The following is a 25,321-nucleotide window of genomic DNA, read 5'->3' on the forward strand; positions in this document are numbered from 1 at the left end:
AGCAGACAAAGCATGTATTTTCACATGACAGAAATATGAGCAAGAATGTACTAGATATGCATTCAGATGTATGGGATCCTGCAACAAAAACTACGTCCATGGGTGGCTGTAGGTATTATGTAACATTCATTGATGAGACCACATGAGGAAAGTGTGGGTGTATTTCATGGAGGAGAAGAGTAAAGTTTTCACTCATTTTCAAGAAAAGCAGACAGGGAAGCGTGTTAAGTGCCTAAGGTCCGAGGGGGAGAGTACTTCTCTAATGAGTTCTCCGATTTCTTGCGAAAGAATGGCATTCAGAGACAGTTTACAAGCATATACACTGCGCAACAAAATGGAGTTATTGAGCAGAAAAATAGACACATTGCAAAGATAGCACGAGCATTAATGACATAGAAGAATATGCCCCATAGCTATTGGGCTGCAGCTGTTTCTACAGTAGTTTATATCATGAATAGGACTCCTACCTGCTGTTGCAGCCATACATGATGTAATGCTAGAGGAGAAATTCAGTGGGCAAGAAACTTGATTTGTCTCACTTGAAAGTTTTTGGATGTATTGTATATGTGCATGTGCCAGATGAGTTGTGTACTAACCTGAATCCAAAGGCAGAAAAATGTGTGTTTATTGGATATTTCCTTCAACAAAAGGGATATAGATGTTATAATCCTGCTACACATGAATTGAGGGTAAGCAGGGATGTTGTATTTGATGAGATGAGTAGCTGGTATGTTGCTGAAAAAGATGTTGTTGGGGTTGATGTAATTGGAAATGTGGTTGCACAGAATGCAAGTCAGCAATCATAGTCATTGAGTGGACCATGAGAGTCCTCATGTAGCGGTTCTGTTGATAGACCATGGATTGGCAGGCTGCGTCATAATGCCAGTTATGGAAATGTAGTTGGTACATCACCTAATAAAGGCAAAGAGAAAGTGGTTGAGTCCCTTGGTGTGACCGGTATTTCTATCGGGCATTCTTTTGTTGACGGAGAGTCTAGTGGCTCAAAGATGAGCCTTGATGAGGATCTTGGGAGTCCAGTAATGAGGACACCTGAAGAAGGCTTTGGAAGCCATGAATGCAAAGTTACAAAGATCTAGAAGAGTCAAAAACCTTGTGTAGAGATTGACTTATGATGGTTATGTGACACATCACTATGTGGCAAAAGTTGTGCAGGTTGTAGAGCCCACATGTTTTGACGACATGTTTTGATGAGGCTATTGGAAATGTGTATTGGGATAAAGCTATGGATGAGGAGATGGATGCATTTTATAGAAATGAGACTTGGGATTTGGTGCCATTGCTTGAAGGCAAGAAAGCTATTGGATGTAAGTGGGTGTATAAGGTGAAATATAACAATGATGGTAGCATAAGCAGGTAAAAGGCTAGATTGGTAGTAGCCAAAGGATATGCACAGACACACGGGACTGATCATGAGAGGAGACATTTTCCCCAGTTGCAAAGATGGCAACTGTGAGAGCTGTGATTGCGATGGCTCCAGCTAAAGGCTGGTTTTTACATCAGATGGATGTAAAAAATGCGTTCTTGCATGGTGACTTACAAGAAGAAGTGTATATGGATCAGCCACCTGGTTTTGAGGATACAGGTCACCCAGAGTATGTATGTAAGCTTCATAAGGCCTTGTATGGGCTGAAGTAAGCTCTATGAGCATGGCATGACAATATTGCTGAGTATGTTGTCGCTATTGGTTTTCATATGGCAGATGTAGATCACTCTTTGTATGTGCGCAAGAGTGATAAGGGTATTGAGATCATCACCATCTATGTAGATGATATATTGTTGGGGGATGACAACGTGGAAGAGATTGAGCATGTGAAAAGTCTTCTCAAAAGGAAGTTTGACATGAACGATTTGATCTGCGCTAATTTTTGGGCATTGAGGTCATTCGCACACCTGATGGTATTTGGTCGTCTCACAGAGACAATATGTATTGGACATGTTGTCCAAGTATGGGATGGTTGGTTGTAAGCCAATCTCGATGCCATTAGATCAAAATGGCAAGCTCACTGGTGCGGATGGAGGTTATGTGTTGGAGGATCCCACTATGTATAGGAAGATTGTGGGGAGTTTGATTTATGTCACTCAACAGGCTAGATTTGAGTTACACTATTGGCACAGAGAGCTAGTTTATGTAGGTTTTGCGCAAACCACATCTTGACAGTGTGCGATGCACACTTTGATATTTGAGGGCCACTGTTGATTATGCATTGTTTTATGTAGCATGTGTACCATTGGAGCTATATGGGTACACAGATGCAGATTGGGTAGGTAGCATCTTAGACAAGAGATCTACTAGTGGATTTATGTTTTCATTGGGAAGTGCTACTGTGACATGGAGTAGCAAGAAGAAGCCCATAGTTGCCTTGTCAAAAACAAAGGCAGAGTATAGAGGAGATACGGTGGCAGCGTGTGAGGTAGCTTGGTTACGCAAGCTACTTGTTGATTTGGGGTTGCATGTGGAGAGAAAGTTATCATATAGTGTGACATTCTTAGTAGTATACAGTTGGCCAGGAACCCAATTTTCCATGTGCAGACAAAACACATTGAGGTACACTACCACTTCATCAGGGAGAGAGTCTTGGCAGGGCGACATCAACTTGGCTTACATCAGCACATAGGATCAGGTCGCTGGTATCTTCACGAAGCCCTTAAGAGCTGAGAAGCTCCGCAGATTTGGAGATATGCTTGGAGATCACGAGCTGGAGTTGATCTTGAGAGGGGGAGTGTTGAGATGTCAAGCTCAACATGAGTTGATACTCACGAGGCACCTACGTGACCGTTCGACATTTACATCACTGGCGGGTTTGGTAGCTGGCATCGACATATCTTCACCAGAGATTCTACAAGTGGACTACACTGACTAGTCCACACCTACCCACTCCACTTTAACGTGTTCACATTATGGATCGCTTGTATATATTCTAGTATGTGTGTTAGTCACTTTATCTCTTTTGTAGACCTCTATTGTTAAAGAAGAAGAAGAATAATTTTCAGCCTCTCATCTTGTGTGTTCTCTTCTAGGGTTTGTGTGAGTGCGTGTGTGCTTGCAAGAGCTCAAGCTCCCTTCTCCCCTGCATCTTTTCAAGAATGATAGGAGTGCATGCTTTATCGGAGCTGCTTAGCCATTGGCTTTACTAGCCCCACCTCCAGCTAGACTGGATGCTACTTGTGTAGTAATAAATCCTACGTCGGCAATAAACCCATATAGAACATTGGATATTCCATCTCTAGTGTTATTGCCATAGGCACTATAGGTAACACTGCCAAAACCATGTCGACGAGACTAACACATTCCAGATGTCTGGAACCTCCTAGCACATCAAAATTTTATGTTGACTATCTAGATTCAATCCATGGAAGCCACCCCATAAGTGAATACCATTCAAGACAACTAGGAATAATGATATGGGATACGCAATAATTGATTACCTTAATGCAAATAGCATCGTGAGCTTACAGATCATGGGACATTAATGGCCCACAAGGAGAGCCCATCTTGCTTGTTTTAGATGTCAATGACCCTAAAGGATGGCTGAATGTCCCTCCATAAAGGTAAATATTGAAGCGGTAACAAAAAATCTCCCACCTTTGGGTAGATGGTGAATCAGATGTGGCATACATCATTTGATCACTAAGTGCTCACATAATCCTATAACTCTAAATCCATCTACCATCACACCGCCTACCTGCAGTAAGTTTTGGGATAGTTAGGGTCATATGCAAGTCTTCTTTAGAAGAAGAATAGGAAGTACCAATAAGGATTGGGACTAGGGTGTAGGCCCAACAAAAGTAGATCATGCTAGTCCTGAGTCTATGACGACCCAAGCATTGAACTTCCAAGAGCGTTTAAAACAAGAAACGAGGCAAGGAGCATAGCTAGGGAAAAGCTACATTTCCCACCTCAAAGCTAAAGAAGTAACCCATCAACAAGGGACCTCCAAAAAGTCCTAGTAGTAATGAGATAAGGGAAGACCAAAAGACCATCTAGGTTATGTTGAGATCAAGGATGTTCTGGATTCAATAAGCCAAATAACCTTGGATAAAGATAAGGGATTAGATTGTCCTAATGGACTTGTCCTAATAGTAGAGAGAACCCCAAAGAAAGATGAAAGAGCTTCACAAGCCCATAGAGAGGAACGAATGAGATTAACGCGCCCGAAACGCGTTTTCAGCCCAAAAATCGTTGTCCAATAGGACGGTATAGTTGCCCTATAACTTTATTCCCGCGAAGAAAGCTCCTTTATCAGAGATCGTTTGTCGGTGCCTCCCGTAGAGCTCCCGATAAGGGTGTAGTTGCCAACACAAATAGGGAAGAGTAGATGAAGCTCTTACCCTTGTACCGCTTCATGTGCTTCTCTTGCTTGCAGCTCAGCCCTTAGCATGAACTAGGCTCTGATACCATGAAAAGATGCAGGGGAGAAGAGAGCTTGAGCTCTTGCAAGCACGCACACACACTCACAAAACCCTAAAAGAGAACACACAAGGTGAGAGGCTGAAAATCTTCTTCTTCATCACACAACACTCAACACACCATATACCAAGATAAGAGTACACACAATATGAAAAGGTACTCAACCAAATACATACTAGGATTCTCTATAGTGTGAACCCAACTAAATGAGCTGGCGCTATAACTATGCCAATCTCTAGAATGGCTATCACACAGCCTGTCATCCCACTGGCCGCATCACCCATGATCTCACCAACCATGCTAGTGGTGTAAGTGTGGGGCCTATCCCCCAAGTGGGTCATCAGTGTCCACCGCCTCACTAAATGAGCTCAATATCTCAACAGGGAATAGGGGGGATGGGGGGTTTCAGGTCATCTACAAAAAACTCATCTACTAGACAATTATGGTTAGGAAAGGTCGGGTTATCAGGGTTAGTGCTCATGGTTGTTGATGAGGTTTCTGAGCTAGATATATATCTATGTTGCCTACATGAACCTGAATGTACATGCCTTACTAGATCTACTTGTAACACAATATTAGTTGCTATGCAGAGAAAACACAACCTCGAGTCTACTTTGTCCTTGCCATACAATGAATAAAATAAAGAGTGAGATCTATGAGAGCTATTTATAAGAAATGACCACTCTATAAGTGACTTATCTAGTAGACCCATTTATAAGTTATTATTAGTACACATCTCCATAACTCTTGACAAAAGTTTAGACCATGGAGTTTATTGGCAACCACTTCTTGCCATGTTAACGTCGTGTTGCAAACCATCGCCTACCGGCCTTCCCGCACATGTGAGTCTAGCCATGTAGAGCTTCTTCACACGAAGTTATGACTTTTTTTACAATAGAAAGTAAGGGGTGTTTTTGTTTTTGTGATTGCATGTGTTTCCTTCCACCCATACTTCTAAAGAACCAATTGAACATCTCATGGAGGGTGTTGCTCTTCCTGATTCCCTCGTTGTGCAAGGTGTTCTTAAAGAAGATTGCTTTTCATGAGGTAATGGGATCGCTCCATTCCTTGTGTGCTCCAAAGGGCTAGTGACCTAGATTTGTCGAGAAAAAAGGGACCATGTACATATAATATATGTTGGAAAACAACAAAAATAAATAAATTTAATTTTGATGTACACGTTAGCAAGATCTTTGTTACCATGTAATGTGTAATACGCATTTCTCCCCATGCATCGACCATGGCAGTAATGAACTTGTCAATCCTCTTCTTGAAGGTGTTCACCCCTTCCTTTGTAACTCTTTCTTTCTCAAGTAGAGGAATAAGAGCACCAAGGCAAACCCATACCTTTGTGCGCTTCAATCCTATTGTAGCCTTATTTCCTATGTGTGTCGTGTAGTCACATATTTTCTTCCACACCTCAAACTTTGTATGGCTTTCAACATTCACATGGTTGGATAGGAGATGCCATACCTTTGAGCCACCCATGCAAATTTTACTAGGCCGATCTTGTGTTTGCCTAGATGTCTTAGCATCCTTTGTGAATTTAACTGATCCTCCATACAAGCCCACTTTTGATAAAAATTTCCTCTAGTTTGGCAATAGACTCCACACATCTCTCTTCTAGCTCCATGTTCCATGCATGGTTGGCATGCAACATCATGAGAAGCTTGTCTAGTTTGGCAATAGACTCGACACGTCTCTCTTCTAGCTCCATGTTCCATGCATGGTTGGCATGCAACATCATGAGAAGCTTGTCTAGTATCCTAAGCCTTGCATGTAGTGTACATGGATGGACACAATGAAGAGGGATATCAAGAATTAGGTCCCAATCTTTATCAATTTCATGTCGATCTGGGGGAAGATTTTTATTGCAGCTCTCGGTGCGTACTTTGCCTTCTCCCAGATTGGTATGAAATTTTTATCAATTTCATGCTGACCATTTGGTGCGTACTTTTCCTTTTCCTTTTGCCTTTGTGTTTTCCTCTTTCTCACCCATGTACTTTACATTCATTCCTTTCTTTTCTTTCTTCTTTGCATCAACTTTATTTTTGCCTTTGTCATGTTCAACTCCAATGTGGCAAACAGTATAGGCATGTGAATTTTGAGTTTTTCCCATGTTTACATTCATGCATGCACTTCAGTGTCTTCAGATCAGATCACCTGCCAAATGCCATTCAATGTTGAATTTGCCGATGCCATCCACCTCTATATCCATCCTTGTAGATTGTTGTTTAATCACATTTGGAATTGAACTCCTTTCAAAGTATCATTTGAGTTTATCATGTTTACATTCATGCATGCACTTCAGTGTCTTTAGATCACCTGCTGCCAAATGCCATTCAATGTTGAATTTGCCGATGCCATCCACCTCTAGATCCATCCTTGTAGATTGTTGTTTAATCACATTTGGAATTGAACTCCTTTCAAAGTATCATTTGAGTTTATCATGTGATTCCATCGGCACCCAAATGTAGCCAGCTCAAATGTTTTTCTCGGATTACACAACCAAAATCTTTCTTCTCTTCCTTCTTCTTTTTTATTTTCTTTGGTACAATACTTGATGTAATTTCATCATCAATTGGAGTTTCTTACAATAACTCATCTTGGTTTGGATCCAATAGTGTCACAATTTCATCTTCAGATGTCTCTTTACCATGTAGTGCTCTATTCATCAATGTCAAGCTTACCCTCTCCAACTTGTGACCCTTGACCACTTGGCAACTTGATGAAAAATAAAACTATTCCATTGCATTTATCCTATGTCAATCCATAACACTTGATCATTGCCCATTGAATCACCACACCAAGTCCAAGTAAACATTATTGCACTTTTTTAATGAAAGAATGTTACATCCGAGGTCGGCATAGAATCTTCAAAATACTGATAATTGCCCTTCATGGCACCTACATTAGAATTCATGGATTGTCTTTCCATGCTAACACTGTAAGGAGTCGGAAAGGGTCTCATTAACCCCTTTCCCCTATGTGCATCTATTGAAGATTCTTTATATTGCTTCATACCCCTGTAGCTAATTCTAACATTGTCACATGCATGTACTAAACTAACAAGATCCTTTAGTTCCTTGGTAAACCTATTGTGTAGCATGTCATGTAAACACATATTATTGGGATCTTCCAGCATCTTGATGATATGTGCATTTTTTTATGGCGTGCTTTAGGAGGCTGTCGGTTCTTGTTTGCTTTGCTCCAATGCCGTATTCCATCATTTGACCAATAGTTGGTTTGTCCAAGGTAAAAAGGTGGTAGCTAAGCCAAGCTATGACTGATTCCATGAATGTTTTGTGACCCAATTAGATGGTGATGCATTGACTCTAGATTCTATTCATGCTTTCATAATCATCAAATTCAATCATTGTACACAAGTTGAGAGTATTGCAACATCTTGCCAATGGTAAGAAAGTTGAAGGGCATGTAAAAAGTGTTTGCCTAAAACATTTGTAGCAATATGATTGGTGTAAGGTGGTTCATGTGCTTTCAATTAGGTTTTATTGTATAGAGGGTGTGAAGCATACGTAGCCTTTCAAGAGATGAATAGGGACATAATGTGAAACATATTCTTGCCCTTTTGATGGATGAGCCACCAAGAGATTAGGCTCAACATCTAGAGGGTCAAGTAGGAAAGGGCCTAATTAAGATATACCCACACATCAAAAAGATATATAATTTTGACAAAGGGCAAGGACTTCCACCTTGAGCATGTGCGACTGTATGAAAACGACTTGTCCATCTTGGTGTGTGGGCTCATTCTCTATGGGTTTTTAGAGGCTAGCCCTTTCCCCTGATGCTTTTTCTACATGGGTGGGGATTGCCCTCGCTACCTGGTCCTCATCATCAACCTTTTCAAAAATGCACAAAGGAGACAACTAATCAGGGCTCTTAGGTGATAACACTTGTGGAATTTTATTGAATGCATGGGGAAAAAAAATCTATGTGGAGCCAACGTGGCACATTGTAAGAGGTTTGCAAAATGTTAATAAGATAAGGCTAGGAAGAGTCCAAAAAATGTGCCACTCAACACCATCCTTGCGAAAACCAACCAAAAGTTGGCAGGTGTATGCACATGTGTGTATGCCTGTCTGTGGTATCACAGCATCATCAGAAGTATGTAATCTTCATCGCTAAATAATATCCTCAAAAGATAAAGGCATTTTCTAGCTAACTTCGCCTCTCTCCTGCTTGTACAGTTTCTTCTCTGTGTCGGTCTCAAATGAGCTCAAATCCAAGTTGTACGCCTGCAGGTTCAGAGTTTTCTTCCCTTCTTATGGTTATGGCTTCCGCTACAGTTTCTGCCTCTAGCCATACAGTACTTTACATGCAATGCCTTAATCTTTTGTTTGTTGTTTGGCTTGTCTGCAGGCGAGCTTTTAAGAGTCAGGGTTTCGCCTGGGCTTAATCTTCAGAGCAGCTCTACTCCGTGCATCTGCAATTCTCAGCTTTTTGGGAAGCTTCCAGTGGACAGCAGGAGGACATCGTCAAATGCAAGCCTGGACTATGGTGCCAGGGTTTATAGCTCTCTGAAGCAGAGGGGAAGCTACCATAATCACCTTATTAACATCAGGAATCAGAAGGGCCGCTTCCCTCCATCTGCTGTGTCAAGAGAGACAGTAGAAGAAAACCTAACAGTAGAAGCTTCAAGCTCAGAAACCAATGGCTTTCAGGGTCTTGTAAACAGTGAATTGAGTGCCTTGGATGCTTACTTCAACAAGCTTCAAGAGAAAGCTCAAGTGAAACAGGAGGTTTCTACATCATCGAATGTAAACCCCAAGGAGGAGATTTCAGGCAGCAAACCTCTTACTGTAGCGGAAGCGAGCAGTACCGCCAATGGCTCATCAAGGGAAGAATCTGCAACAAAAAATGACCTGAGAAGTGTGGAAGTTTACCTGGAGAAATTGGCCCAAGGTATGGTTTTCTGTGTTCTATTCCCACTAATGTTATTTTGATGCATCACCAGCGTTTCCTATGTTCGCTCCATCTTGTTCACTGTTCAAGTCAGAATGGATTTAGTGATAGTTCTCGCCATGTTCATATCAACACTAAAGATGCGGTGATGATTCCATGAGAGTTCTTGCCATGTTCTTATCATCATTAAGGACGCCCTAATGATTGTTGCCATGATTCTTGCCATTGGCAAGGATGCTATGATGATTCTTTCCTTGATTCTAACCATGACAAGGATGCCACTGGCCCTAATGAAGTCCACGGTAAAAATGCCATGGTCAAGGTCATCTGTTAGGGTGCCGTTATCAAGGTCATTGGCAAGGATGCTATGTCGAGATCATTGATGGCAAGTACAACACGATGAAGGCAGGTGTTAACTGCCCTACTAAAGCTAGTCTAGGATGCTCATTCTCATGCCATCTTACTTATTCGAGCTGATTTGTTTGGATGATCAGCTCACTTGGCGGCTTGCCAGTGAACCTTATTTAAGCTTAACGACTGGCCAAGCTACAATTTGTAAGGCTTGTGGCTAACAGGGAATGTTCTTCTCCATTATGACTAGGCCAGTGTTCAGCAAGGCTTGTGTATCATCCTCAAAGATGTGTAACATGCAGGTTATGAATGTCATGTCACATGCTTGTTAGTTGTCCTCTATTTTGACTAACATTCATTGAATCGTGTGTTTTTCCTTTGGTAGAATTGCCATCATTTCCAGTCTTCTGATATGATCTCTGTAATTAGATCACTCTTAGTAATACTTACTCCTTTATATGTATGCCATCTCCTTCTCTAGCAGGGCTATCAGCAGCTATTATCTATCCATTTACACCTGAGTTAAGATTGGTGTGGGTTCTTCATACCAGTAAAGAACCAGGGTTGCATGTACCTCATGTACCTTTTCTTTTTGCCAATGTACCTTTTCTTTTTACCAGAGCTCGTATTTGACCGACTGTTTGACTCCTTTTTCGCTCACCAGGGTCAAATATTAAGCAGCCATCCAGCCCAATTGATGTTCAAGAGTCTGAGCATGAGCTTGAAAATTTGATCAAAGAGATTGCTCCAAGTTTGCACTTGGCTTCATTTCAAGAAACATTGGATGGAGATTCTGAGCTTGAATCTGAAGATCTCACAGGCTCGGCAGGCTCCGAGTCTTACGTTGTGTAAGTACTGAATGTGGCAGATATGGCCCTCAGTTTTTCTTGTGCTGTGGTTTTCGAGGCAGCATATTGTTGTCTTGTTTTATGCTGTTTTTTTGGAATCAAATTCTTTGAATTATGAGGGCAAAGAATTGTGGACTTCTGAAGGTGTTGGTGAGTCTTATATTTGTTCTACAGGTATGTCCTTGCAGCCATCAACATAGCCGTGTACCTCTTTGGACTTGCAAGTCCTGTTGATACAGCAGGCATGGGGACCTCAACTTTGCCTCTTCTCTACGGAGCTAAAGTAAATGAGCTTATTTTAGATGGCGAGTGGTGGAGGCTGATCACCCCTATGTTTCTTGTAAGTCTACTTGCATTTAGGTTCCTAGACGAAGGCCTTGCTTCAGAAGATGCCCACCTATGAGCTATTGGTATTCTTATGGGATCACTTGTTTTTGTGGCAATTTGCAGCACTCTGGATTCCTTCATGTTACACTGAGCTCTTGGGCGCTGCTGTTTTTTGGGCCACAAGTAGAGAATGTCTTTGGAGCACTGGCCTTCTGCATGATATATTTTCTAGGTGGGCTTTGTGGCAACACTTGCAGCTTTTTCTTTACACCAGCTGCCACTGTTGGTGGAACGGTGAGTTCTTGACCAATAGTGTTGTTTCTACTCCTCAACCAGAGAAACCTTAACTGCGTGTGGATTTCGTTAATGCTGGTCAATATTCCTTGACAGGGTCCTATCTTTGCACTCTTTAGTGCATGGGTGGCTTACTTGTGGCAAAATAGGAAGGTGTTAGGTGAAAAATCGGCAGATTATGGGATTAAAGCAACCACTCTAATGGGTGTACTGGTTCTTTGCTTGAGCTGTCTACTCCCAACGGATGAATGGTGTGTACTCCCCTTGATATAAAGTATTCGCATGCATCTGGTACTACTGCTAGTTGCTTTAGATAGTTTCTCGTATGCCAATCCTATTTTGATATGGTATTGCATGCTGCAGGATTCATTTGGGAGCCATTTTCCCTGGAGCTTTGTTCGGTGCTTTCTCATGTCCTTTGCTACAAGTTGCAGTGGATGGTAACGATACCCATGCAAAGAACAGGGAGAATAGAGAGGGTAGTGAGGGGGTTTATGCCATGTATGATAGCCCTTCGATTTTGAGTCTAGCTCTGGCTTTTGTCGTCTGTACAGCTCTGTGTTTTGGTGTATTAAACCTCTTTGCTCCTCTGGTAGCAGAGTCTGAGCTCTTTGAGAATGTTCCTTTCTAACCACCTTTCTATAGCTTGGTTAATATGTAGGCGACAGAGGCCATGAATCGTATAGAAAAACACATACCGTTAGAATCTGTTGGTAGTAGTGTTCTATGATGGTATTCCTTGATTTTCTTAGTATCCAAATAGGTTGTTCAAGAGGCTTCCAGCTAATCATGTGCCACTACACCGACACCACTGGTATAAGTTGCCTCGGCATAAGGCTCGTGGCACATACTCTTGTGAGAAATCTCAATTTTGCAGGCAGTGGCAGTGCTTGGACTGAAAATGCTGGAGTGCTCCTTTGTAAGCGGCGGGCCTATTGACCGGTTGTGCTAAGAAACCTTCGTCTCAAGAGAGTCCGTAGTACTTGGGGCAAGAATGCTGGAGTGCACTACCTTCTAAAATTGACATTGCCCAGTCACAGAAATGGTAGAAAATCGCCTAGGAACTTGCAAATGAAGTTTTCCTGTATTGGGTAGTCTTTGACATTGAGTGCAGTAAAATTGCTTATCAAAGAGACATTGAGTGCAGTTAAATTGCTTATCAAAGAGGCGAGTATATGTAAGTCATACACATCCTTGAACTTCCAGCTATGTAGAGGTACGAAATTGGAGCACTGCATTTTACTTGCAGGTTGAGCAAAGGGGAGAGAAGAAAAATTGTAGATGGAATGCACCTGCAAGAGGATTGAAGCGAGACAGATTTGTTGGCAATTTCTCTTATCTTGTTTAATCAAAGCATGAGAACAGGTTTCAAGTCTTTTTAGTGTCACTTCTGCGGTTATGAATATCTGTGTGCCCAAATCTTAATAAGCAATACGTAATTGCGCTAATCTGGCAATGTCTTTTGAAATGTACGCCTCATCCCCAAAAGAACATTAGACATTTGGAGCCTAAAATGAGCCTCCACACCTATAAATACTCCTTGGAGCCTGTCATGTTCACATATAATGGCAACCTTTCTCCCTTGATTGTTTGGGACCTTGGTGCTTATATCAATTGAACCCACATAACGACTGATTGAGCCGAAGGCTGTATCTTGTGCTCTCCATGGATAAAGGGTCCTAAGGAATGGTGGCAACTAAGGTCTCCAAATGTGATGTGGAATGGAAGGGATGAAGAGTCTTCCCCTTGAAGATGTAGGAGGATGGAGATGGGAACCTCCTCGAAAGTCGATAAGGATAAAGTATCCGCACTCCAGGATCCTAATTGCTAAGAGTGAGTGCTCCATTAATACAATGATGAGTGAGAACCATGTAACATGAGGGCAATGGGTGATGATGGCAGTGGTGCTTGACTTCAAATGGTGGCAAGGAGTCACATGGGTGAAGGGGTGTCTCCAAAAAAGCAGTGTCAGTGGTAGGGGAAAGATCTGTTCGACGATACCCTATTTCAACCCCCCCCCCCCCCCCGGCATGACATGTGGTTCATATATCCTACATTGTGTCGTCTCTCACCTTGGTGCAGGGTTCATATAATACATTGGACTCCCCCCCCAATGTCCCTGTTTTAGGGATGGTGGGCGTTTGTGGGGCTAGGCGGTAGGGGAATGGCACCCCCTTGCACGTGGCCCTTCCTACGACGGCTGCTGCCATTTCCATAATTGGTATCAAAGACTCCGCATTCAGCTGTCAGTGTCCATATTTCAGCATTCCTTCACTGGCATTGGCTCATGCTGGTCCTCACATCGCCCTTGATGCCCTCCACATTGGTGTGGCCTCCTGTTCTATGGCCTTGCGTGGGTATTCGCTTGGAGGGGAGCTAATGAATGAACCCTAGCTCATCCCAATGTAGCCTAACACGTGGCTCATATATCCGACATTGTGTCTTCTCTCACCTTGGCGTAGGGTTCACATACTACATTGGACTCCCCCCCTCCCCCATTGTCCTTGGATCCACCTTTTAAGGAAGGCGGGGGTTTGGGTGGCTAGGCGGTAGGGGAATGGGACCGTCCTACATGTGGCCCTTCCTACGACTGTTGTTGTTCCTATCAAGATCCTTCTCAATCAGAGAAAGAGGGTGCTCGGATACAATGCTTGATGGTGAGGACATGTGATGTATAGGGGGCTCCTCCCAAGGCTCAAGATGTGGTGATACAAAGCTCAATGAGACGTCGCCATAGGGGGCATGTGGAGCTCCTTGCATGATGTGGTCCAAGTGACCTAGGTAACATTGATAAATAACCTTGGAGCAATAGTCCTAGTATGCTATAAAATTCCAAGAACATCAGTACATCATTTCGTAGGGAGATGACCACGGCTTGCTCGACATGATATCAATGAAATCCTCCCAAGCATCCTCAAGGAATGGAAATACACCCCCTCAATCCTCGTACCATCTTCGGATGTGCATGAGGCTCATGGCGTGGGAATTCTCACATGGTGGTGGGATAGTAGTGAGAACACATTTGTTTTTCTTTTTCTTTTTGAAAAACAAGAGTAGAAAGTTAGCAAGTTAGTTACAAAAGGTTAGAGTGAAAAGAGGAAAGGGAGGTAAGAATAAAAATGGTTTTTTTCTTGTAAGCTAAAAATAAAATGCAAAGGGGGTTAGGTAGAAAAATAGAAGGGGGAGAATGTGAAAATATTAATTTTATTTTATTTTTTAAGATATATTTTTGAAAAATAAAAGGGAGGGGTTAGTATAAGAAGCAATATATATACACTTGATATATGAAAAATGAGGGTGATTTTAATGAGGGTGTAAGGGAGTGATAAGGGTGTTAGGATCGACAGTCGATCCATATCATCTAATTGGACCATTTGATCAACAATTAGTCTTTTTTCCATGAGTTGTTTGGGCTTTTTCTTGTCAATTCATGAGTTGATCCATATCATCTAATTGGACCATTTGATCAACAATTAGACTTTTTTCCATTGAGTTTTTTGGGCTTTTTCTTGTCAATTCATGGGTCCCAATAGTTGCATGTGTCATTTACTATAAGACATTGTGCTCATCAGAGGAGGGTTTAGGGCGCATAGAGAAGCTAGGATTTCATATAGAGCTAAATAAGACAATAGTTCTTGGATTTACTTATGAAGCTAAATAAAAGGGTAGATCTTGGATTTACTTCTGAAGATGCTCTTGCTCTTCAACAATCCACGTGTGCTCTATCTTAGCTCTCCCTTTATCTTGCTTCTTAGTCATCCAGACGTGTTTTTGTGCAAATCGCCGATGAATGGTCTTTGAGCATGATGATGATTTTGTTAACCTTTCTTTCCTCACTCTAGGAGGGTTGCTTCTTTGGCACACCTAGATTTGGCTTCTTCCTGGGTAGTATCCTTGGGCTATTAGTCACCTCTGTGTGGTCACCCATCCTTGTGCGGCTGGATCACTGTATGACTTTTGGTTTCTTGTTCGGCTTAGGGATCCACACCAGCTTGTCATCAACTTTCTTCGACATTTTGGGGACTCTTGTGAAATCCACACCTATTTATGCTTTTTGTTTTTGGACTTTGGCTTAGTGGGCTCATGAGTTGGCTTTCTTGATGGCTTCAATACCCACACTTGCTTCATTTGACTCTTTGGGGCTTACTAAGACATTGAGATAGCAAGATTGGAAGTATTGGTTACTAGCCTTTGGTTTTTTCTGGGGTGCCTTCTCCTCCTTTGGTTGGGCTTTTGGCTCCTTAGCTAGCATTTGGCTCTTTCTAAGGTGTCTCATTGGTTTTGGACGAGGCTTCTCCTCCTTTGGTTTGGCTTTTGGCTCCTTAGCTTTTGGTTTTATTGGATGTGATGGTTAATTGGATAAGGCCTTGAGTTTACATGATTGCACTTGTTGGCTCGATGGGACCTACTTGTAGTAATGTCAATCAATTTTTGATCTTATGTTGCAATTGTGTTTGGCGATCACCTTCCAAGGATAATATCTTTTGGCATTATACATGCAGTCATAATGTATGTCCTTGATGCTTCAACTGTCTTTGTAAGCACAGTGCATACGATCTTGTTTGCGCTCTCAACGTGACTTATGGAGAAGACTTGCGGTGTACTACCATTAGTTCTTTTAAGAGAAACTCCACCACGTCACTTGTCCCTCGGTTGCTAAGTAGCTTCAGAGGACATCCAAATCTATTGATGATGTGCTCATAAATGAACTTGGTGGTCATTCTCGTGCGCGCTTTTACTATGGCCTTATCCTCAACCCACTTGGTCACATAATCGATAGCACTTGTGTGCTTTAGCCACAATGATGTATCACGCTTGTGTGCTTTTAGCGGTATGGCTAATGGGTCCAAAAAAGTCTATCATATTTGGCAAAAGGTCTTATGGACATGATTGGCTATAATGGCATTCTATCCTTTTATTTTGGAATGGTAAATGGTGAAGCGATGGCACTCATCTGGCAACATTTGTTGACGTACTCCATTGTATCATGGCCACCATAGTCCTACATACTTTTCTTGCTGTGATATCAAGAATATCAACGTACTCACCTTTGCATACACAGAGTCTTGAGACATCATCTTTCCCTCTCATATAGAGTTATCCGAAAATGAGGGTATACGAGGTTGCTACCTTCACAATGACATGATCTCATCTAAGGAAAGTCCATTGCACAGAGTCTTGAGATATCATCTTTCCTTCAGTGACATGATCTCATCTAAGGGAAGTCCATTGCTCAGATAATCAACAATCTCATAACTCCACCTTGGCACTAAGCATATTTGAAATAGAGACATACCTGGAAGATCGTTCGTGACCCCTGTTGAATTTGAAATTCTAGACAGGTGATCACCTCTGATATGCAAAGTTTCTTTGTGAACTAACACCATGAAATTAAACTCAAGAATAAATAATAGCCACTACGTAATTTACCTTGTGGTGCATGGTTTGTTTACAAGGTAAATCAAAGCCTGATAATCTACAGAAAATACAAATTTGGTTTCCAAAAGATAATGGTGAAACTTCTTTACTACATAAACCATTGCTAAGCCCTTCCTCTCTGTTGTTGTATAATTCTTTTCTAGATTATGGAGTTCATGTTCTTTTTGCCAAGTTGAGCTAGTATGCATTCGATAGCATAAGCTGATGCACCTATGTGTACATGGAAGATAACATTCCACCTTGACTCTCTAAGAAAATCCAAGATATTATCAAGGCCGCCTCAAGCTTATGGAATGACTCTTCACACTCCTCAATCCATACAAAACATACCAACATGGCATATAGCAGTCTAGGAATTTTCACATACATAAATATGAAGCTTCTTTAATAGTATATGTGACTCATGAGTATTTGGATTATCTTTGGTGTTTCGGGTTTTTCGAGTTCTATGATCACTTGAATCTTTTCTTCATCTATGGAGATTCCATTTTTAGATACATGGGTTTGTAACGTCGACATCTTTCCAACACTAGCTGTAGATGGGGTATATGCTCTTGTCTCAACTTTGAGTTCACGCAGAGATCATCCATGAAGATCTCTAAAAACTTCCTTAGGAAATCCTTGTAAGCAATGGCTCATTAGTCTATGAAATGTAGTTGGTGCATTAGTTAAACCAAATAGCATTACTTTATATGCAAATGTTCCCAAATGTTGTTTTGTGGTGCTGGTTCTTTGGGTCTATGGATACTTGGTGGTAATGATCTCTTACACCGTGGTGGCTGCATTTACTTTTTTCAAATTAACACAGATGGATCTTATCATTCTTCTTGGGCACAAGCATGACAAGGGACACCCAATCTATATGCACAATCTCATAAATGAAACCTACATTAATGTCTGTCGACTTCATCTTTAATTGGCATAAGTCCCATTGTATGTGTACGATCTTTGTGTGACCAGCCTAGCACCATCCACCACTAAAGGAATTATGTGTTGGTAAACCTCTAGAGAGGGACTCCTTTGAAATCTGCATAGCTCTAAGCAAACACATCTCTATATTCCTTGAGAACTGCTTCAAGTTCTATCTCCCCCTCTTGGGTTAAATCGGTGGCTATGCACACCAATATGGGTTTCTCCCCAAGCAATGCTAAATCTACTTATTTTTCATCTTCTAGTCTATCTAGGACACTTCTAGTTCCTTGGGTTTTTCCCTTTTTGGTGGTGGAGACACCTTTTGGTTTTCCACTTTGTAGTTCGAGAAAGAACTTGTTTAGAGTCCTCTTCTTGATCACTAGTCGTTGGGCTAATGGCTCAACCTCCTTCTTATCTCTCCCTTCCTTTATGGCTTCATTTCGTTGGGCTAATGGCTCAACCTCCTTCTTATCTCTCCCTTCCTTTATGGCTTCATTTCGTCTTCTTTGTCCAGACTTGGAAGTCTTTTTAGAGTCCACAAAATGTACCATAGTAGTCATGGGGGATAGTACTTCAGCTATCTCACGATCCATTTTCATGGCATTTACACAGGGTCTTTTCCATTAGATCTTTCTAGCTAGAGCAAAACTCCTCGATTACCTTCAAGGCTTCCACATATTGTAAGTATTATTCTTCTACCTTGAGGCTTGGTAGGTCTCTAGCTCTACTTTTTGCTAGCTTTTTAACTCTTTTGAGTAGAGCTTCTCTCTTTTCAAGGAATTCTCAAATAAGGGCCTAGTGTTTAGTGACACTTCTCCTTCTTTGTCTTCACTATCAAAGGATGCTTGTTGGTGCAAGACTTGCACTTAGCCCCTAATTGGTACAGTTTTTGGCTCTTCAAAAGACTTTTTCCTTATTTTTGGTTCCTCCTTCCTTGATGGAACCGATGTCTCAATTTTTGGAAGCATCCTGGTAACAATCCACACTGCAATTATGTTTGGCATACTGTTCTGATCACAAGACTACATTCCCATAAGTGTAGGACATACATCTATCATTGCAAGTGCATCTAATTTTCCTCTTTTTTTTTGTTAATGAAGCTATGGAAGTTTCATCTTCCAACTTGCATCTTTGTCTACTTTGTCTATTGAAGTGGTGCATATGTATTAAGCTGACAGATACTATCCAATCGTCATAGATTGCTTCAAGAAGTAATAGATGCTTGTTGTCCATAGTTCAGGACAGATTTCCAGCGTGTTAAAACCTTCCAAAGCTGAGCATTTGACACTCCAGAACCATGCTCAAATGCATGAGAATAAGGGCATACATTGTTAGGATGAAAGCCACCAGTGCCCTGGAACCACCTGCTGTTTATTGCAGTAAATACCCAAGTCTGCACAGGTCTGTGCTAAATATCTCAAAATTTGTGAAGAATTTGAAAAACTTTCTTCTACAAAGTTGTAGACCACGTCGAAACGGTCAGAAATCGCAGGCCGTTTCTCCAAAATTCATTTCTGTAGCAAGATATGGCTTCTGCAAAAAAAAAAACGGACTGTAGGCACAAATCTCCCCAAACAAGCCACAGCAAGCTCTTGCACAAGCACAAAGCATAAACCCTGATGCATACCTTGACAAAAACAATGGCAGCCTTTCTTCTTCAGCAGAGACTCTTATCTTCAAGCTCCAGATCCAGACTCCTTCAATGCCATGCTCCAGAGAGCCCATTCATGTTGGCTCTCCTTCAATGCCATGCTCCAGAGAGCCCATTCATGTTGGATACCATGTTGAAAGATAAGAGAGACAGAGTGGAGCCAAAGAGTGAGCAGTCAGCTCATCTCATTCATCTTCATTATTCAATCTCTACTAACATGAAAGAGATAGTACAACTAGGTTACCACTAACCATGACTAACTGTGGTTAGGTCAACACCAACTTATTTAATGTCCCACACATGAGTACAACTGGACACAGCTGCAGGTAATGTCGGTCACACACACATACATATGAGCAGTTGAGCTTGAAGTCTCAACACAACGCATGATGCTGAGGGAGAATATCTCGTTAGCCATAGTCCTGTTGAGGTTAAAAGTGATTCATGGTGTTATTCTGTATCACCCCACGCCTCAAGATTTCAGACTTTCCTCCCATATCTATAGACTTCTTAGGTGTTTTATCCCAAGTAGTAAGATAGTAGCTCCTTTGGCAGTGAGGGAACATTTGTATCGGGGCATGTCTGTAGCCGAGTATCGCCGTCATGCATTTCTCGTGGAGGTTTTGACTTTCTGGAGCCGAGATGCTCTATGTACATATTGCAACCTTTATATAAGAGTCCTACCCTTGGGAATCTATGATGGAATCCTTGGAATGGATTGGCTCCATAAGAATCAGGCTGACATTCATTGTCACAATGGAACCATCTCTTTCCTTGACCTTCACGAGAATAAAGTTCAAGGAACTGGAATTTTCGGATCCCCAGTGCTGCAATTAGTTAAGGCTTCTAAATTGTTAAAAGGGCTCAGAAAGAGGCAAGCTGTTTATGTCGTTAAGATGAATCCTGTAGACATAAAATGCAAGGCTAAAGAACCAAAGTGGTTAAGTGAGTATGCAGATGTGTTCCCAAAAGAGCTGACTGAGATGCCTCCGACTCGCGAGGTAGATCATGAGATCAAGTTAACTCCCGGAGCTCAGCTAGTAGCCCAGTGTGCATACAAAATGCCAGTCCCCAAAGCCATAGAACTTAAGGAGTAGTTAAGACAACTGTTAGAGCAGGGATTTGTTAGACCCAGTGTTTCACCTTGGGGGACGCCCATTCTCTTTCTGAAGAAGAAGGATGGAACGTTAAGACACTGTATTGACTACTACAGAGGATTGAATCAGTTAACAATTAAGAATAAGTATCCTATCCCTAGGATCGATGAACTTTTGGATCAATTAAGTGGAACCCATAGATCTCAAGTCCGGGTACTACCAGATCAGAATCAAAGAACAGGACATCCCAAAGACACCATTCAACACTCGCTATGGGCTTTATGAGTTCACAGTCATGCCGTTTGGATTGACTAATGCCTCGGTGACGTTTAATCGTCTTATGCAGCACCAACTCTTTGCAAAAAAGAGCAAGTGTTCTTTCTCTGTTGACCAGGTGGAATACTTGGGATTTAGTGTCTAAAGATGGGATTTCTCGTGACCCTGCAAAGATCCAAGTAGTCGTAGAGTGGCCGGAACCCAAGACGATAAAAGAAGTCAGAGGATTCCTAGGATTAACCGGATGGTATAGGATCTTTATACCTAGGTATGCTCAGATAGCATCCCCTTTAACTAACCTTCTCAAGAAGAGTACCCTATTTCAGTGGTCTGCTATGTGTCAGAGTGCCTTTGATAAGCTAAAGACAGCCTTAGTAACCAACCCTGTTCTTAAATTGCCAGAGTTTTCCTCAAAGAGATCTTCAGATTGCATGGCTTACCTAGGAGAATAGTAAGTAACAAAGATCCCAAGTTCACATCGAAATTCTGGACTACTGCATTCTTCGAAGCAGTAGGAACTTTTGGATCTCAGTACAGCCTATCACCCCGAAACTACTGGCTAGACTGAAGAGTGAATCAGGTAATAGAAGATATCCTTCGGTCATGCTGTGGGGCAGGGAACCCAAGAAGTGGTTAAACCATTTGCACCTGGTTGAATTTGCTTACAATGCTTCTTATCATCGAAGCATTGGAATGAGCCCTTTCAAAGCTCTGTATGGACAAGATTGCCTTATACCATTAACTTGGTCCGACCCATTAATCAAGGTCGAGATATCCAGACAGATGCTTGATGACATGGACCAGCAAATGCAATCAATCCGTAAAGATATTAAGGCTGCCCAGGATAGGCAAAAGCAGTATGCTGATAAAAAGAGATCAGAGAGAGTATTTGAAGAATCAGATATGATCTTCATTCGAGTACGATCCAAAAGAAGTTCCTTATCTTTATTAGGGAAGTACAAGAAGCTCTCTCTCAGATACTGTGGACCGTATGCTATTATAAAGAAAGTAGGCGATCCAGCTTATAAACTTCTTCTGCCTCCCCATCTCAAGGTACATGATGTATTCCATGTTAATTTGCTTAAGAAATATGTACCCAGCCTGAGTCACGTGCTTGATGATGAACAATTGATTTCTCTGACTCAAGGCCAAATGATACTCTAGAGAGAAGAAAAATTCTAGAGAGAGATAATTCAATATTGAGATATTTTTTGATATAAAAATTCTTCTAATGTCTAAAATATAATTCCTTGAGAAAGAAATTCAAAATAAATTCTCTAATGTGCATTAGGAATCAATAAAAAATATGTATTAAAGACCTTAGCCTAAGGATCTAGATTTTTATAAAAAATTGGATGATGGTCCAATTAAGATTCCTATGGACCAACAGGATTAATCCAAGTGTTGGGATGCGATAAATTCAAAGAATAAAAGAAAATACCCAAAAATGAGTAAATGCTCACATAAGATAAAGAGTTGACTGAGTACAAGGTTTATTAGTTAAAAATTAAGAGATATTAGTTAAAAACTGAGCTATTTAGAGGAAATGATGACATTTTGACACCTCAGTAAGGAGATAATGCCACCTCAAGGAGTCACCTTTTTTCTCATGATTACTTGAGTTTTTTAATAGGATATTTTCTCTCTCCTCTCTCTTGAACCAAACTGGATCAAAAAGGAAGCCAAACTGATCCAAATCTCGTCCAAATTGAGTCAAATTGAAGTTGGAAAGCTCTAGAACCCAGTTGGACTTGGTTAGAGGCCTCCCTCACCTATAAATAGACTCTCGTTCCTTTGTATTCTCATCCTTGAGCTATATCAGCCAGTATTACATTAAAATAATCATATTTCTATTATCCCTTAATTTTCCTCTACTTTTGGGGAGCTGGGAGCTTCTCTCCCTCTTCAACAACTCTTGGAGTTCTCTTCTCCTTTACTAACCAATTCATTGGTTGGAGGCTTCACTCCTAAGGAAAGAATCAAGCCAATCTTAGAGATAAGAATGATTTTATGATTTTTTCTAATTTTTCTCAATGACTTTCTTCTTCTCAACCTCTCTCAAGCTTGAGAAGCTCTCTAAATTATTGTTTTAATTCAAATCAAGCTTTCCCTAAGAGTCTTAATATTTAATTAAGAGAAAATTAATCTTTATGCTTATTTGTAATGCTTTCTTTAAGTAAATCTCTCTCTCAAAAAGAATAGTCATCTCTATGGCTAATTCTTTAACAAAAGAATGTTTCTCAAAGATAATCTCTTATTTCAAAAGTAAACTCTAGGCTTGAGGAGCTAGAGATTAAGAAAATGATATTTTCATGATTTTGTGCTATTAAAATAATGATTAATTCTTTTAGATTATTTATGAGTAGTTAAAAAAACTACTTTAACTCATTCTAAATGAGAAAGGAATTATCCTAAAAAATTAAAAAAAGAAAAATGTTAAAATTAGCTTAATCTAGTGAAATAATCATAATTATATTTATAATTATGATTAAAATTATGATTTAAATTCATAGTTTAAATTTAAGCTTAAAAGTAAAACTTCTATCATATTTTCATTACAAGCTTTTATTCTTTTAAGAAATTTAAAAATTATCAATAATAACAGCAAAGCTATAGCAAATTTTTTTGAAAAAAAAATACGTATCTTATTTTTATGTATAATACTAAAAGAGAGACTCCTACCATATTGTAGGTTTAGAAATGTAAAGCAAAAATAATGATTTTGACCATATTTAGGAAAGAATACTTTTTTGTATTTATGCATAATTATTTAATTAAGAAAAAGAAAAATTTATGATAAATTTATGCATAAAAATTTTTAAATAATAAAAAAAAAATTTCCATGACATTTGGAATTCAATCATCTAAATGAAAAAAGAGAAATTATATTCAAAATAATGGATATTTTTATTTAATTTAAAAAATAAATTTTTGATAAATTTATTTTATGCATATAAATTTTTAAATGATAAAAGAGTAATTCTCATGACATTTGAAATTCAATCATTTAAATGCAAAAAGATAAATTTTTAACATATTCAAAAAAATAAATATTTATATTTAATTAAAAAGATAAATTTTTATAGTATTTTAAGTAAAAAAAGATTTAAATTAACTTTGATGACAAAAGAAGAATTTTCACCATAATTTCACCTAAAAAATTAGTGTATTTTAATGTTGATAATTAGATTGGTGAAAAGAATATTCTTAAATATTTTTACGTGGATAAATTACCAAACTGATATATAGCCAAAATTTAATTAATGAAAGAAGAGTATTTTTTGTAAAATTCGGATATTCTCCAAGAGTATAGAACTATTCTTAATCTATTGTGGTTAGGAAGGAATGAAATTCATAATGTTAGAATTTTTCTTACGATTAGAAGTTCAGTAGATTTTTATCTGAAGAAATTCTTAGAAATCAAAGTTAGAAGTAAACCGAATAATTTTGGTTAGACCATGACTGTGAAAAGGACGGCCAGTAAACTACTTGTCCATCTCTCGAATCTGAATCAAGCAAAAACCTCGAGACCAATTCTAATTCTTGACACAAAGAATAGACCACCATTGAATTAGCATAATTTTTCCTTAGCCAAAATCACCAAGAATGTAATTGAAAATTCAGTCAAATGATGAGTAGATTACCCTGATAAGAGATCAATGATTCTCATTAAAAAAATCTAGATTATTACGAGAAAAGGATTTTGTGAAACCAATCTCGAACCAGGAATTCTACTTGCATAGAACCTATGTTTTCTTTTAAAATGACTGTTTTACGCCAGAGTATTGGAGGAAGCATTTGGTCTATGATTAACTAAGGAGAGACTCGTTGCAACAGGCGAAAAGTCGTCGAGGGACGTTGCTCGCGACAAAGCCTGTCGAGATCGTGACCAACCTTGGCATGGTTAAAATGGTGCGCTTCCGTACGATGGACGAGGACCGACGAAGCGACCCTTGAGTGAAGTGCTAGAACACCTAAGTAGGATCCTAGAGGGTTCTGACCAAGTGATGCACGAGCTCGCAGTTGCTAGGACACCCATGCGTACGTCGCAGAAGATATAAACTGAAGAAAATTACTTTTGTGAACTGAATTTTGATATTGGATCTCGTTGGTTGACCAGCTGATCTTCAACGAAGTCCGAATGCTATATTTTTGTAAAACAATGGACTCAATATTTTGGAGGATTATGATCAATAATACTATGATTTCATTGAAAATTTATTTTAAAGACAATCGAATCTGTTAAAATGGTAATTTTATATTGAGTGTGTAAGTGGTATGACTACCTTGAATTTTACTTGAAGCGTCGGCTAGGGAACCTGGAAACTCTTTTTCTCGGTACCTGGATAAAACATAACCAAATTTTTATAAAAGAATCCCATCAATATAGTGGTTAGGCGGTTGGCTAACCCATGGGTCGGTTGGGATTAGGCTAGATCGGGAGATTCTTATGATACAAATAGTTTCAATTAAGTTACTTTAGCTAGATTAAGTCCTAGAAAGACTCTTGTTCTGTGGAAAAAATCGATCGACTGTGCCTCGCTAAAGAAAAAAAAACGATGATTCTATGGACCAAATGCAAGTCTCTTCCTTGATATGACCATGTGACTTTTGGGTTTGGTCGGATCAGTTTAGTTAGTTAAGACTTTGACTCGTTAGATCAATTCTCCCATTAGATGATTTTCCTGGTGGAATTGCCCGTGCCTTCCAGGCGAGAGAAGTTTTTCCAAGTTCAGGCTCGGAGGAACCGTCGGGCTAGTCTTTTGTCCGAATA

At 40.1% G+C, this 25,321-nt stretch overlaps 1 protein-coding gene across 1 annotated transcript; it reads left to right on the forward strand.

Annotated features, from left to right (window-relative positions):
- The first annotated feature begins 8,444 nt into the window (after positions 1-8,444).
- LOC147636609 (RHOMBOID-like protein 9, chloroplastic) lies at positions 8,445-12,547 on the forward strand. Its single transcript, XM_086800054.1, has 8 exons — positions 8,445-8,554; positions 8,638-8,691; positions 8,810-9,352; positions 10,368-10,551; positions 10,726-10,891; positions 11,002-11,172; positions 11,269-11,423; positions 11,536-12,547. The coding sequence occupies exons 2-8, from the start codon at positions 8,661-8,663 to the stop codon at positions 11,801-11,803; spliced, it is 1,518 nt and encodes a 505-aa protein (XP_086656180.1). The 5' UTR covers positions 8,445-8,554; positions 8,638-8,660; the 3' UTR covers positions 11,804-12,547.
- The last annotated feature ends 12,774 nt before the right edge of the window (positions 12,548-25,321 follow it).

This window comes from Cibotium barometz, chromosome 7 (assembly GCF_041138505.1).
Source record: "Cibotium barometz isolate CiBa-2024 chromosome 7, ASM4113850v1, whole genome shotgun sequence".
Taxonomy (NCBI): Eukaryota; Viridiplantae; Streptophyta; class Polypodiopsida; order Cyatheales; family Cibotiaceae; genus Cibotium; species Cibotium barometz.